Below are 16,629 nucleotides of genomic sequence, written 5' to 3' on the forward strand. Positions count from 1 at the left end.
ATCTTTCCCAAAACTCCTTTTCCTGGATGTGGGCACAGAGCAGGGGTGGTGGGAGGTGCCACCGAAAACTGCAGGTGGGGTTGCACCTTCTCCGGGCCTTTGGAAGGCCAAGATCCAGGAATCAGCAGCCACAACTGGGGCCTGACAAGTTGGGGTGGGTGCGGAATAAGAGGGATTGATCAGGAACCAACAGTCTGGAGGTAGGCTTTCAGACTGACATTTTCAGCAGAGGAGATCTCAGGAATCAGGGCAGTAGAGCAGGTCAGAGAGTCAGGTTGGTGCAGAGTGACAGATGGCTATGATCCTTTATCTGCAGGCATGCCAGTCTACCCTGCACTGGGAAGTTATCCCAGGTGTGACCAACCACAGGCAGAAGTAGTGCCGGGGCGTCAGGACAGCTCACGGCAGTCTTTCTTAACCTTCCTGAAATTCTTGGTGTGGCTTCTGTTCACCTCCAGCTTATCTCTCCACTATCTCCCAGCTGGTCTGCCCATACTTGTCCAGGTCTGTTCTCATCCATCCCCAACAACACTTCCTTTCCACAGCCACATCCTGACTTCAAAGCTAATGATGGATCTATCCCTTGCCCCTTCTTATTTCTCATCTGAGCCATATCCTTGTTTCCACATGTATCCAACAGATCTACCTCATCCCTGCCCCTGCATCATCTGGCCCAATGCTGTATGAGCAGAAGTTTCCTCCAGCAAAATACTTGTGGCAAATCAAAGTCATTGTTCTTGGTCTCCACTAAATGCCCATTCCCCAGCCGTGGACTCCATCCCTCTCCCGACCAAATCTTTGAAAATGCACCATCAGATTCGCAACCTTGATGTGATATTGGCCCTGGGATGAGCTTTGGACTTTGTGTTCAAACTAACTCCAAGACCACCCATTTCCACCCATGGAAATATAAACACAGAAACATAGAATATAGTAGGAGTAGGCCATTGGGCATTTCGAGTCTGTTCTGTCGTTCGATATGACCATGTCTTATCTCCAGTTTCAGTACACTTTTCCCGCTTTCTCCCCATTTTCCTTGATCTTGTTAGCCTTTAGAACTCTCCTCTTTCATGAATATATTTAATGATTTGCCCTCAACTACTTTCATAGAGAATTCCGCAGGTTTCCCACTCTTTGGGTGAAGAAATCTCTCCTTTCTTCTGTCCTAAGTGAGTTATCCCATCTCCTTAGGCTGTGATCTCTGGTTCTAGACTCCCCACCATTGAGAATATCCTTGTGTCTAGTCCCATCAGGATTTTAACAAATTTCAATGAGGTCCCTCTCATTCTTCTAAATTCCAGTGAATGTAAGCCCAAACATCCCAATTTCTCTTCACACATCTGCCCTTCCATCTCAGGAATCATCTGGTGAATGAGTTTGCTGCACTCCCTCCAGAGCAAGAACATCCTTCCTTAGATAAAGTAGCTATGTCTTCAACTCCCAAACTCTAGCATTTCTTCCCTAAGCCTCTCTGCTTTTCTACCTCTCAGACATTCTTCTTTCATCAAGATTTGGCCATCCACTCTAATATATCCCGTTGTAGTTCAGTGTAACTGTTGGATGCTTTCCTGTGTTAAATAGTGTTATGAATTGCTATTTATGCAGCTCCCTGCTAACTGAATCAATGAAATTTTTCTGGACAACTTCTATCAGTAGCAAGTTTGACATTTAGTTTGTGTCAGCTAAAGGCACTTTGGACCAAATCTTTACTATTGGTGGATGAGGTAATGGTACCTTCCCTGCATCTTACAGTTTCATTAGCTGTCATACGGTCTAGACGAATAATCAGGAAAAAAGTCAATTTGGGGTATGATTTCATTTAAAAAACTCTTCTGGAGTGCTCTTCTTATTCATTGTTGAAACAATTAGATTATCCCATCAGATGGGATTGAAGGATAACTCAATTCAAATGAGATTACAAATTATGCAAACTATTTTCAGATGGGACTAACTGTTTTCTGCCACTCCTACTGAGACTGAGAACATGTTGGCCACCTGCTCAATAGAAGTGACAGATATCTGTGTCCGTTATGTTCTTCAATCATGCTTTGTGTTGCAGTTCATTTTTTGCAGTTTGTATAAAATCTGTGTAATGTTAATTTTGAATTAGGTCTTAAAATATGAGTCTAAAGTTGGTTTAAATTTCAATTAAATCCTAAGCAGTTGTCTGTTTTATTTCCAACAGAAAACAGTGGAAGCCGAAAAACCTAAAAATGAAGCAGGTGAGTTCATTTATTATGTATTAAATATAATGAATAACGTCCTATTGATACTGTACTGTGAAATGCTACTGATATACTCAGATTATCTCGCTGATGAAGTAAAGTGGAGCTGAACTAATATTATAAGACAGCCCATATAGAGCACAAAAACCCTCATCACATCAGTAAGGATAATCCTCTCTCTGTGAATCCTATTAAATTCCAAACCTCTTGTTATCCATTGCACTCCTGTTGCTTTTATGATGAAGCTAGAGGTGAACGGAACTAAATGGCCGAGAAATTCATTTGCACAACTCCAAAAGAAGTGCTGTGCAGTTGGTAACTGACTTCACCCAGAGTGGAGCAATTTTTTACACATTCCTGGCATCATAGTATCTGTTAGGAAATTTGGCTTCTGACTTGTCCGTAGGATTTTCTTTGCCCTTGCACTTCATTCTTGTCATAAAACTCCCCAAATGATGTCAACTGTAGTGCAACATGCAAAGTGTATCTGCAGTGAGATGTTCAACCTCACTAGTTTGAAGAGCAACAGTTCTTCAACTCACTGAGCAACCATTAACTCTGAAACAGCATTCAAAGGGCCAGTGAGAAAACTGCATTCTTTGTCTTCACTAAGATGTCTGACCTCTTACAACCCAAAATACAGACTCTCACATGTGCCTGGACTGCTTTCCCCATGGAGGTCAAAGTCAGGGTCACTCTCAGCCACCTAATTCCATGATCATTCAGCTTCCTAATCTCTGTTACCTCTCACAGTTTGCTGCTCCCTGCTGTATTAGGGAAGTCACCCAAACTCCATACTAAAACAATAGAGACTCCATCTATCTTTTCTTCACCCCACAGTAGCAGGCAAAGTGGGCACAGGCATTTTCCTGCATTGCAGGTTCTTCAAAGTGTGGGGCTTCTTAGGCTGCATTCATGTAGTATTTCCTAGCAGAGACCTCCCTGGCAACCAGTCAGGAGACCCCGCCTGTAACCTTGGAGGTCTTTGTGTCCCACTCCCCCAATGAATGCACCAAGGCCACTCCTCCTGTGAGTTCTGTTCTTGTCCAAATCATTGTTTAGGGATGGTATGAACTTCATTAGAAAGACAGAGATTAATCAAAGACAGTCAGCAGGGATTTGTTTAGGGGAAAGTTATGAATTCTTTGAGGAGGAACAAGAAGGGTCAATGAGGGCAGTGTATTTATTAGATTTTAGCAAGGCTCCTACATGGCAGATTGGTCAAAAAAGTAAAACCCACAGGATCCAAGGGAGAGAGGCAACTAGGATCCAAAACTGGCCCAGTGACAGTAAGCAACAGGTAATAGTTGATTGGAAGGCTGTAAGTCCCACAAGGCTTGGTACTTGGTCCTTTGCTTTTTGTAAGATATATTTTAATGATTTATATTTAAAAATGAGGGCATAATAAAGAATTTTGCAAACAGTGAGGTGGAAAACTTTAGACTGCAAGAAGATATAAGTAGGTGGTCTGGTCAATTGGGCCGTAAAGTGGCAAATAGAATTCAATCCAGAGAAGTGTGAGTAGTGCATTTGGGGAGGTGCAACAAGGCAAGGGAAGGCATAATAAATGGGAGAATATTGCACAGTGAGGAGGAACAAAGGGACCTTGGAGTACATTTTCACAGATGTTTGAAGGTAGTAGGACAGGTCAATAAGGTGCTTAAAAGGCATTTGAGATGCTTTTCTTTATTAGTTGAGTGGTGAGTATTGGAGCAGGGAGGTAATCCTAGAACTGTGTACAATACTAGTTGAGACACAGCTTGAGCACTATGCACAGTTCAAGTCACCACATCGCAGGGAAGTTGTGATTGCATTGAACAGGGTGCAAGGGAAATTTATGAGGATTTTGCCAGGACTGGAAAACTGTAGTTATGAGGAAGGATTGCATAAACTGGGGTTGTTTCTTTGGAACTACAGAGGCTGTGGAGGAGAGATTTGATTCAAGTGTTTAAAATATGAATAGCCTAGAGACAATAAATAGGAAGGATTTATTTCCCTTAACAGAGGGGTCAAAAACCAGGGGGCATGAATTTAAATAATTGGTGGAAGGGTGAGAGGGAAGATGAGGAACAATGTTTTCACCCTGAAGGTGGCTGAGGTCTGGAACCCATTGTCTGAAAGGGTGGGAAGAGCAAAAGCCCTCATCACATTTAAACAGTACTTGAATGTGCACTGGAAAATGTGATCTGCAGGGCTATATACCTAATGCTGGAAATGGGGTTAGATTAGGTGGCACTTCTTCAACTAGCATGAACACAATGGGCCAAATGGCCTCTCTTTGATCCTATGGAGTTCTATTTTTAGTGAGGCTCACACAAGGAGTAATGTTCCACATTCCCTTCATCAGTCAGTTGTTATTCACTCACTCCCCTGGTTATAAACCTCTTCTCCTCACTGTTGTTTTGCCCCTCAGCCAGTTGGCCTTGTTGTCTATAATCTGTTATGTCCCACTCCAAGTGGATGCTTTTAATTGAGACAATCACCCCGTTCCCCAGTTGTTCAGATTTCCCCCTTTATTGATCCCTCCATTTTTCAATCATTCCCACTAGTTTGACCTTTGCTGAGCAGCTTGAAATAGTAAAGATTATTCAGCCCAAGGCAAAGTATCATCAGGGAAATTGGGATGTTTTTGTGGCTAGTCGTGAAGAGTCTGTTAGCAGAGGAAAAGATAAATATTAGTGAGCACAAAGAGTTCACCTAATCAAAAAATGTGAAACATTGATTCAAAAATATCCCCAATCAGCATCTGTCCCTCCACAGCTCTACAATTAATTAAAAAAAATTCTCCTGACTCACTGGCAATACACCAATGATTAAGTTAGTTATAAATACATTTACTATCACTAGAATATTGTGTAGCCCTTTTCTATTTGTCATTTTATATATTTCATTAGTAAATTGTATTGCAATTCTTCAAATTAAGCTCTTCTTTATTCAATTAATTCTGAACAATTGTCTTTTAATTGTTCTTTTTACTCAATTCATAAACTCCTAGTAATTTAACTGAAATGATAGCTACTCTAATTCATCGAAAACATTTACCAGTACACATGCATAACAAGTAAATGCCGAATCCTGTTACATGCTTTCTTCATTTTTGCCGTACCTTTTATTACATCAGCCTTAAGGGTATGCTCAAAGAGTATCTACTGCACTGTGAAATTAGAGACTAAGCAAAATATTGTTCTTTCTCTTATCCCAATCTAATTTGAGATGTTTCCATTGTAGGTGACTGTTCTAATGCAGGAGGAAGACAGGATGAGGCTGACCAGACTGCAGTATCCACTGCAGTCACCAGGTACTAGCCACAACTTCCTTTGAGACAAGGTGTTTTCTGGCAATATTTTGGCAATATGTTTTGTAGACTTTCAAAAGGCCTTCGATAAGGTGCCTCACAAGAGACTGATTAATAAGATGAGAGGTCATGGAATTATGGGCAGGGTAGCAAAATGGGTGGAGAATTGGCTGGTTGGCAGGAAGCAAAGGGTGGAAATAAAAGGATCTCGTTCTGGTTGGTTACCGGTTACTAGTGGTGTGCCGCAGGGGTCGGTGTTGGGGCCTCTCCTTTTTACTTTGTACATCAATGATTTGGATGATGGAATAAATGGTTGTGTGGCTAAGTTTGCGGATGACACCAAGATTAGTGGAGGAGTAGGGAGCATAGAGGAAATAGAAAGAATGCAGAGGGACCTAGACAGTTTAGGAGAATGGGCAAGGGAATGGCAGATGAGATTCAATGTTGAGAAATGTGCAGTTGTACACTTTGGAAGTAGAAATAAGCGGGTAGATTATTATCCAGAAGGAGAGAAGATTGATAGTGCGGTAGTACAAAGGGACTTGGGGGTACTCATACAAGATACCTTAAAAGTTAACCACCAGGTTGGATCGGTGGTTAAGAAAGCGAATGCTATGTTGGCATTCATCTCGAGAGGTATAGTGTATAAAAGTAAGGAAGTGTTGATGAGGCTCTACGGGGCGCTAGTGAGGCCTCATTTGGAATACTGTGCGCAGTTTTGGGCCCCACATCTTAGGAAGGATGTGCTGACGTTGGAGAGGGTTCAGAGGAGATTTACGAGAATGATTCCAGGAATGAAAGGGCTTAAGTATGATGAGCGTTTGTCGGCTCTTGGACTGTACTCGCTGGAGTACAGAAGGATGAGAGGGGACCTCGTAGCGACATTTAAAATGTTGACAGGTAAGGATAGAGTAGATGTGGCTAGGCTGTTTCCCTTGGTGGGCGTGTACAGGACCAGAGGGCACAATCTTAGAATTAGAGGGTACAGTTTCAAGACAGAGATGAGGAGAAGTTTCTTTACCCAGAGGGTGGTGAAATTGTGGAACTCCTTGCCACGCACAGCAGTGGAGGCCAGATCAGTGGGGGTATTCAAGGAGGAGATAGACAGATATCTAAATAGTCAGGGTATCAAGGGATATGGGGATAAGGCTGGCAAATGGGATTAGAATAGTTTTTTTTTTCTTCTTCTTTTTTTCCCACCCCATTTCTTTTTCCCTTTTCCTTGGAGCAGACTCGATGGGCCGAATGGCCTGCTTCTGCTCCCTTATCTTGTGATCTTGTGATCTTGTAGTGAACGTTCTACCATCATATGGAAGGGGCTGAATTCTCACATAAGATCATTTTCCATAGCATCACAGTAACTTGTTTCTTCTGTGCAGGTCAGCATTCCCATCTCTGGAATCATGCACTGTTTATAGATTAAAGCTGACCCTGCTGTATGAACCTAGCATGGGAAGTAACCTAACTCTCCTTGTATCAGTGGCCCTGTTGCTGCTCTTGCATTCTGTAGGTTCAGACACACAACCAGATTTTGTAGTGTTGTTCTTATTAGGACCAGTGACAAAGTCTTCTCACTCATTCTGTTGGATTCTTCTGGCTAGAGTCAGTGGACGTTCGCTGGCCACACTTAGTAGCATCATTGTGAGTGGGGTTAATGATATCTATCTATCTATCTATCTATCTATCTATCTATCTATCTATCTATCTATCTATCTATCTATCTATCTATCTATCTATCTATCTATCTATCTATCTATCTATCTATCTCACACACACACTCACTTCCCTCTTTCTCTCTCACTTCTCTCTCTCTTTCCATCTCTCTCTCAAGCTATCCATCTCACTTTTCTCTCTCTCCCTCTCCCTCTCCTCACTCCATCTGCCTTTGGGCAATGGCTGCATTTTCCACCAATCTAGATTGCCTTGCATGGTTTGTTGACATTACTCTTCCACTATTAACAAGTATCATCCTAAGTCTAATATTTGTCCCCAGGCTTTCATGATTGAAGTGAAACAAGAGTGGTAATGACTTTTTGTAAAATACAGTGGAGCTTGTTTTTCCACCAAGCTAACTCTGACTGCCGCCATTAATATGTTTTGAATATTTTGTTGCAGTTCTGGGGGTGGAGTCCTGGTCTGGATTGCACAAAATATGAGCAGACTTGTCCCACTGCATATTGATAGCCCAAGACTTCCTAAAGGTGCGCAGGATTCTGAGAAGAATGCAGAAGTAAGCCTCTCCATTTAAACTATTACCACTATATAGGTTAGTTTGCTTAAAATGCATTTTATTTTTATGTAAGCATTCTCTACAACGTATTGACTATTCCAAACATTTCGAACCTATGCCAACTTGCACTGTTCCACTTAACCATCACATATGTGTTCACTGATCTACTTTGGTTCCTAAACAATGGCTCAATCTGAATATTCTCATCATTTCCTGCTAAGGTGTTCTCTATCTCTGTACCGTAATGTCCATCAGTCCTACAATCCTTTGAGATCTCTTGCATATCTTGTTTTTACCAAGTCTTCCATTGGTGGGTGGCCATGCTTTTGGTTGCCCCAACCCCAACCTACAGAATTCCTTCCCTTAACCTCTCCACCTCTCTATACCTGCCTCCTCCTCCTTTAAGTCTCTGCACTCCTTAAAACCTACCTCTATAATCAAGCATTGGTCACCTGCAGCAATATTTTTGATGCCTTATTTTGTCTGCTTTTGACCTTGTGAAGAATCATAAAACATTTAAAGACACTGTATGAATGAAGTTTGTTGGATTCTGTACAACATGCACGTTCATAAGATGGGGTTCAAAAACTGAATTCTATCTTTATGTTAGAATTGTTAACAATATGGAGAATTGTCATTGGAACGTCAGACTAGAAGAATAGCAGACTGGAGATGTATGCAAAAGAGAAGGAAATGATGTGTAAGGCAATATTACATTGGAATTACGTTTAATAGGAGTTGGAATGTTTTACTGGAATACCTTGCAATTAGGCAGGTAAATGGGACATTGGAATTTTATACAATGAGGGAGGGGAGTGGGACACTGGATTGATAAATGAAGAAAGTGAAGAATATAAGTTAGAATATTATACAGTAAAGAAGTTAATGGTATATTTGAAATGGACAAATGTCCAGATTCTAAAATTCTATGTAATAGAGGGATGGATGTGATTGTGAAAATCTGTACAATAAGGGAATAGACTTTGGGATTTAAAAGTGAGTTACGTTGCTTTGGAATTCTATGCCTGTCCAGGCCTGTCTTTGTCCATATTCTACCCTGCTTGTATGATTCTGAATCACCAATATTTATCTATTTCTTTTTTTTTTCACCCTCCATCTAAATATGGATTCACTGAAACAGAATAAGGAAAAAGAACCAAGCGGAGGTAAATATTTATCTTAAATTGGGCCCGACTGGTTCACGGAGAACATTTGATTTACTCAGATTTCACTCTCAGAAACCTAAACAAGAGCTGTGGAGATAGAACTAGATTTCTGAATGTGACTGCATGATTGAATTAAAGTCCACAAGATGATAGAAATTATGCTCTTGAAATCCATGTTGCGTTACATTAAAGCTAACCATTCCGTGGTATTTAAACATTACACAATGGATCCAAGCCAGTCAGTTCAATTAGATTGTTGTAATAATATAAGAACAGAAGAAACAGCAGCAGGAGTGGGCTATTTGGCCCCTTGAGCATGTTCTGCCATTCAGTAAGATCCAGTGCCTTGTTCACTTTCCAGCTTTGTCCCCACATCCTCTGATTCTGTCTCCAGAAACCTCTCACTCTAGGCCTTGAATATCAACAACTGAGCCTCCACCTTCTTCTGGGGTAGAATTCGAAAGATTCATAACCCTCTGTTCAGCGTATTGAAACAAATTCCCATAATATAAGAACATAACAAGTAGGATCAGAAGTCAGCCCACTCAGTGTCTTGTGTCCACACAACCACTCTGTAAGATTGTGGTCCATCTTTTACTTCAGCCCCATTTTCCTGCACTAATCCCATGTCCCATGATTCCCTTAATATCTAAAAATCTATCAATCTCTGCCTTGAATACACACAGCAACTGAGCCTCCACAGACTTCCTTGGTAGTGTTCTGGATGGCTGGCCCCTTATTTTAAGACTCATTCTCCTGATTCTAGACATCCCATCCATGGGAAATATCATTTCCACATCAAATCTGTCAAGTCTCTTAAATATTTATACTTTTCAACAAGAACATCTGTCATGCTTCCAAACACCAGAGCCTGCTTAGTCACTCTCACAGAGTAAACCTGCCATCCCAGGAATTAACCTAGTAAGCCTTCACTGCACCCCCTCTATCAAATGTATATCTTCCCATGGGTAGGGAGACCAGACCTGTACACAATATTTCTGGTGCAGTCTCACGAGGGCCCTATGTAATTGAAGCAAGACATCTCTATTCATATACTCAGATCCTTTTGCAATAAAAACCAACATACCTTTTGCCTTCCTAATTGTACATTAACTTTCAGAGTTTCTGAGAATTCTCATTATGTTGCAAATGAGTGAAGGAGAAAATAACATTTCCACTACCTGACTCGTTACTGTGAATCCTCTCAATAAGGAGGCTGCAAATATCCACCAGTTAGACCTCACAGTCCAGATTCACAATTCATGCTATCCCTTTCTTCAGGGGAGAAGTTTTGCTGCATTTATCTCAGCTTCTAACAATGTGAAATTTTGTCCATAAGTCTTGAGTTTTAGAACAGCTACAAAATTTAGACAAATAGGTGTTTGTTCTTCACTCTTTCCGTCCTCAACTCTCTCCCTCCTCTTCAAGGCATCGAGCTTTGTGATACATTTCCAGAGGCACTAGATGCTTTTAATGCATACCCTTCACAAAATGTCTTGTGTGTTCATGGATTGGAAAACTATATTTCACGGTGTGGGCAGAACTTGATCCTGCTAATGCCAACATTAACACAGTTGTATTTTCCACCTGGAGTAGCTGATTAGCAATCAGAAGTGAGGGCCCTGGATGATCGTTTTCCCCTTCTCCAACTCAGTGCCAAGAGTTCTTCAGTAGACTTATTTTTGTTGACAGAGTCCACACCACCTCAACCAGCTCCGACTCCAGCTCCTGCTCTGACTCCGACTCCGACTCCAGCTCCGGCTCCAACTCTAGCTCCGGCTCCAGTTCCAGAGAAAGCTCCAGATCCGGTTTTAGTGAGTGCTCCAGTTCCAGAGACCCAATCATCAAGTCAACCATCTGTTGGAGAAGCCCCATCTGACCAGCATCAGCAGTAAGCTTGCTGTCATAAAAAAAAACTTTGGTTGTTAGGCTGCTCAACTCTTTGGAATGGAGTTCTTTGCACATTAAAGCTCAATAGCTCAGTAACCATGTCTCGCGTTTCGAATTACCACCGAACCAAACTCACCGTCACTTTGCTGCAAGACAAACAACATTATGCCTGCAAAACACTGTCTTGGGCAGAAGAATGAGATGCACGAGAAATCAATACTGCTATTGTAAAGGGCTCACTGGGTGGGGAGGTAGAAATGGATCAGTGGGCGGCAGAGTGGGCTGCAGTTAGCACTGCAGCCTCACAGCTCCAGCAACTAGGGTTTGATCCTGACCACAGGTGCTGTCTGTGTGGAGAATTGCACACTCTCCCTGTGCCCATGTGGTTTTCCATCAAGCTCTCCATTTTCCTTCAATATCCCAAAAGGCATGTTGGTAGGTTAATTGGCTATGGTAAGTTGCCCCTAGTTTAATGTAGTAAAAGAATCAAAGGGGATTTGATAACTATTGCAAAGGAGAATAAATACGTTGCTACAGAGAAATAAGGAGAGAGGGAATTGATTTATTGTGAATTGGCATAGACATTATGAGCTGTATGGTCACCTTCTGTGCTGTGGAAAGTAAGTGAGTGTGCCATAGTCGATAGGAACAAATCTAAGCTTTTACACAGTATTTGAACAGGAGTCAGTCATTAACATTTCAAGTACATTCCACAATTTAATCAAGTCACTCAACTCCATCCACTCCTCTAGATCTATGCCCCTTGGTATCCGTAGCTACTAAAAATCTATCAGCCCCAGTCACGGAAATTTCATTTGATCCACAAGCTACAAACCTTTAGAGGATGGAGTTCCAGATTTCCTCCACCCCATTTGTGAAAAACTGTCTCCTGATTTAGCTCCTGAATGTATGACTCTAACTTTAAGATGATATCTCCATGGACTTCATAGTCCCACGGTGGGGATTGTTTCTCTAATCCTACTCTGTTGAATCCTTAAAATATTTTATCATCTCAGTTGGGTCACTCCCTGATCCCCATGTGTGCGATCTCCTATAATTTTTGCCATTTGGTAAACCTGAACATACATGTATTTTGGTTGTTCTTGTTTCCAACAGAAGCACGTAACATTTTGCTTATGATATGTGGAGCATAATGCAGGAAGAAGTCCACCCATCTTTTGTGTGCCGTTAATAATGTTCACATTGAAGATAGAAATGTATGATAATTTGATCCTCTTTGACTTGAAATGTTTAGACAGCTAATATTAACATTTGTCATTTTTAAGTTATTTTTCCAAAGCTAAGGCCATCTTTACAATAAGACAGGATCATCGGTAGCTATAGTCTTGCAACATGTCAAAGTAACATAGGCACCTATAAAAATGTAGACACCAACATGAAGCATTCATAAATTTCTTTCTTTTCCAATCTTTTTATTAATTTTCAAATTAATAAACATAACAGTAGTAATTATACACATGATACAAAGAGATTGGGATTACAATAATAACAGTTAACGTATACAGACACAAAGAGTAAAATGTGTAATCTGAACCTCCCAATCTCTTGATAATTGAGCATGAAAAAGATTTAAAAAGAAATTTGATTATATAAAAAAAGCCCAAACCAAAAAAAAGAACAATAACAAACCAAATAGTAATAATAAACAAAAACTGGGCTGTCGTATTTCATTGGTTAAGAGCATTATTATGTCATTAACTCCACTCCTCTACATTCGAATAGAAAGTTATTGAAAAGGATTCGGAAAAGGTCAGCTTACATCATATGAAAATGCTGAATAAATGGGCTCCAAGTTTCTTCCAATTTAACCGAAGGCTCAATAGTACCACTCCTAATTTTTTCTGAGTTTAAACATGTTATAGTTTGGGAAAACCATTGGAATGTAGTAGGAGGTTTAGGATCTTTCCATTTAAATAGAATGGATCTCCTGGCTATTAATGTAACAAATGCAATCATACGACAAGCTGAGGCAGATAAATGGCCAGAATCCATCATTGGTAACCCAAAAATTGCTGTAATAGGATGAGGTTGTAAATCGACTATCAATACCACTGAAATAATATCAAAAATGTCTTTCCAATATTTTTCCAAAAGAGGGCAGGACCAGAACATATGTGTCAGGGAAGCCACCTCAGAATTACATCTATCACAGATAGGATTTATATGGTTATAAAAATGAGCTAACTTATCCTTAGACATATGGGTCCTATGAACCACCTTAAACTGTATCAAAGAATGTCTGGCACACATTGAAGAGGTATTAACTAATTGGAGAATTTTCTTCCATGTCTCTATAGGTAAAAGTATCTGAAGTTCTCTTTCCCATTCATTCTTAATTTTATCAGATATCCCTAAATGTGTTTTCGTAATCAGATCATAAATTATTGCTATCAAGCCCTTCTGATAAGGGTGAATATAAATTTAAAACAGAGGATTATTAATAGTTTTCTCAAGCTCTGATAGTTAATTTTCAATTATTTTTTCTCATCTTCCGCTCTCCCCAGTTGGCTGTATCTTGATCCAGTGCTCTCTTGATTGCAGCATTTTCTCCTCTGTTTCCTCTTGTTCTGCCTTCTTCTTGCACTCATTCCTGCTGTTGCCAACATGCCAAAATATGCCACCATGTCCTTCTCTGCTCTCTCCTTTTTTATGACTTTTACCCTCAGCCAGCACATGCAGCTACCTTGCCCATTGATGAGGCCACCTGGTAGCGAAGACAGGGAAGTATTTTAAAATGGTGGTGTGCTTTTTCTTGCAGGGACAAGGGCAGAGGAGGTGGAGTGCTCACTTGGTTTGTGCGAGGACTCAAAGAGGTATTGCCACAACCTGAAAAAAAACCTAAACCAACTGATGCTGCTGAGGTGACCGCTGCTCTCCAGGTGACGAAGGAGGTGTGTACATCCACACACCATGTGGTTGGCTGTGTGCGAGTGAGCGAGCGGGCTGACTGAAGCTATGCATTGAGAGCAAATGCCACTGCTGTGTGATGAATACTGCTGGAGACAAAGTATAGCGATACACGTTACACTATAAATCAAGTAATCTGGCATTTATATTAGGGACCCTATAGAAGTACAACACTGAACCTTAATTCTCCCTCCTTTCAAGCACTGGAAGTAGTCGGCATCAAGAACAGATTAGGGTAGCTCCAGGTTTATATTCCATAGCTTCAAAGACAGATTTACAATTTTCTCTAAACTGAAAACAAACAATAAGAAAAACCTTACTCTTTCTCTTATGGCTCAGAAGGAAGCCATTTGGCTAATCCTAGCTCCCAGGAGAGCAATCCCACTAATCCACTGCCCTTTTCTTACTTCCCTGCGCCCCTGCAATTTCTCTCTCTCACACATGCCCATTAACTCACTTTTGATTCTTTTCGCCATTAACCTACATTAAGGGGTAATTTGCAGTACCCAGTTCACAGAGGGTGGAGCTAATTTCCCAATGTCTGCTATGCGCACACAAACAATCCATTTTGAGCTAAAATAACTGCGGCATGGCACAGCTGAATCCCACAATAATATTTCCGTTCCTATGCCTTTTTCCTTTTTAATAATGTATCAGGAATATTATATGTGTCAGTGGAACTCTCAGCAATATGGTCACCAGCTTCATTTCTGAAACTAATTATGTTATATTCTGTAGGTATCATGAGAAAATGTCTGTATTTTTTGATAATCTTTAGCAAAATATTTCATTTTCTGATCCAGGAACCTGCAAATCCACAGAAAGAAGAACCACCCATTGAAACAAGTGAGTTCATGGAAATTAGTTTGTTGTTGTTATGATCTTATTGTTGCTCATTGTTACAGCAGTTTATTCAGCAAAGATTCAGAAATTACACAGGGGTTCTTGCATTCTTGACAGGGTGATTGCATAGCAACTATATTAGACAAAGAGTTTTTAATTTTCTGCATGAACAATAGACCTAATCTTGTTTGACTGCCGTGTTTCCACAGTTCATTATTCCAACTTTCCTTTGATGAGATTGACGCATAGGTCAGCATAGATAGAAACAGAGAAAATAGGAGCAGTAGGCCATTTGGCATTTGAGCCCTCTCCATCATTCAATATTATCATGGCTGATTATCCACTTCAGATATCAAGTCAAAGCGTTATATCGCATGGAAAGAGGCCCTTCAGCCCAACTTGTCTGTGTCGACCAAGATGTCTCTCCGAGCCAATCCCATTTGCCGGTGTTTGGCCCATAACCCTCTAAACCTTTTCTATCCATGTACCTGTCCAAATGTCTTTTAAATGTTGTTATTGTACCTACCTCTGCCACTTCCTCTGGCAGCGCATTCCAAATACCTGCCACCGTCTGTGTGAAAAAGTTGCCCCTCAGGTCCCTTTTAAATCTTTCCCCTCTCACCTTAAATATATGTCCTCTAGTTTTAGACTACCCTACCCTCGGTAAAAGACTGCAACCATCCACCTTATCTATGCCCCTTATGGTTTTATACATCTCTATAAGGTTGCCCCTCCTAAGCTCCAGGTAAAAATGTCCCAGCCTATCCACCCTCTTGTTATAACTCAAGCCCTCCAATCCCAGTAACATCCTTGTGAATCTTTTCAGTATTCTGTTTCTGCTTTCTCTCCAGATCCCTTGATCCCATTAGCATTAAGAAATCTATCTATCTCTTTCTTGATGTATTTAATTGCTTGTCCTCATCTTCCTTCTGTGGTAGAAAATTTGATAGGTTCACCACCCTGTAGCTGAAGAATTTTCTCCTGATTTCAGTTCAATATGGCATGCCCCATATCCTGAGGTTATGACCCCTGTGGTTCTAATTCTCCAGCCATTGGGAACATCTTCTTAGTTTATCTAATCCTGCTAGAATTTTATATGTTTCTATGAGCTCCTCTCTTATTCTTCTAAATGCTGGTGAATATAAACTATGAACATGGCTGATCTTTTGCCTCATTGTTATTTTCACTTATTAACACAATATCCCTTGATGAAAAACATGATGATGCTGGATGAGGAGGGGAGAGCAGATCCACTGGGGTTTGGGTCAAAGGTAAGGAGAGAGAAGGGAAGAAAGGTAGAAAAAGAGAGGCTAGGAAAGGACAGAAGAAAAGAAGCATGGTGGGTGGGTGGGGGGGGGGGGGTGGTATTTGTGGGGAAGGGAGGTGGGGATTACCTAAAGTGAGGGAATTCCAGACCCAAAAGGGATAGGGTCACCCTTGTCCTCACATTTCATCCCACCAGCCTACGTATACAACACATCATTCTCTTCTACTTCCGCCATCTCCAACAGGACCCCACGACAAAGCATATCTTCCCCTCCCCACCCCTTTCTGCCTTTAGCAGGGACCGCTCTCTCTGCAATTCCCTCATTCACTCCTCCCCCCCCCCCATCCTGGTCCCACCCCAGGAACTTTCCACTGCCCCTGCCATAGGCACAACACCTGCCCTTACACCACCTCCATCACCTCCATCCAGGTACCCAAACAGTCCTTTCAGGTGAGACAGAGATTCACCTGCACCTCCCTTAATATCATCTACTGCATTTGGTGCTCCAAGAGTAGCCTCCTCTGCATTGGTGAGACCAACCGCAGACTAGGTAACCATTTTGCAGAACACCTGTGCTCTGTCCGTAACTGCAATCTGCATCTGCCCATTGCCAGTCACTTCAACTCCCCCTCCCACACTATCACTGATATGTCAGTCCTCAGCCTCCTCCACTGCCAGGAGAATTCCAAGCGCAAACTGGAGGAGCAGCACCTCATTTTTCATCTTGGAACCTTGCAGCCTAATGGCATGAATATTGAATTCTCCCACTTTAGGTAATCCCCACC

The 16,629-nt window shown here is 41.3% G+C and overlaps 1 protein-coding gene across 1 annotated transcript in view; it reads left to right on the top strand.

Annotated features, from left to right (window-relative positions):
* Nucleotides 1–16,629, top strand: part of LOC127577503 (fibrous sheath CABYR-binding protein-like) — a 47,266-nt gene that overhangs the window by 2,716 nt on the left and 27,921 nt on the right. Inside the window, exons 3-8 of the mRNA XM_052028735.1 lie at nt 2,186–2,222; nt 5,454–5,523; nt 7,636–7,750; nt 10,571–10,764; nt 13,586–13,718; nt 14,538–14,580. Of these exons, the coding sequence (XP_051884695.1) occupies nt 2,186–2,222; nt 5,454–5,523; nt 7,636–7,750; nt 10,571–10,764; nt 13,586–13,718; nt 14,538–14,580 (592 nt within the window). The remainder of the gene's footprint in view (nt 1–2,185; nt 2,223–5,453; nt 5,524–7,635; nt 7,751–10,570; nt 10,765–13,585; nt 13,719–14,537; nt 14,581–16,629) is intronic.

This window comes from Pristis pectinata, chromosome 13, assembly GCF_009764475.1.
Source record: "Pristis pectinata isolate sPriPec2 chromosome 13, sPriPec2.1.pri, whole genome shotgun sequence".
Lineage (NCBI taxonomy): Eukaryota > Metazoa > Chordata > Chondrichthyes > Rhinopristiformes > Pristidae > Pristis > Pristis pectinata.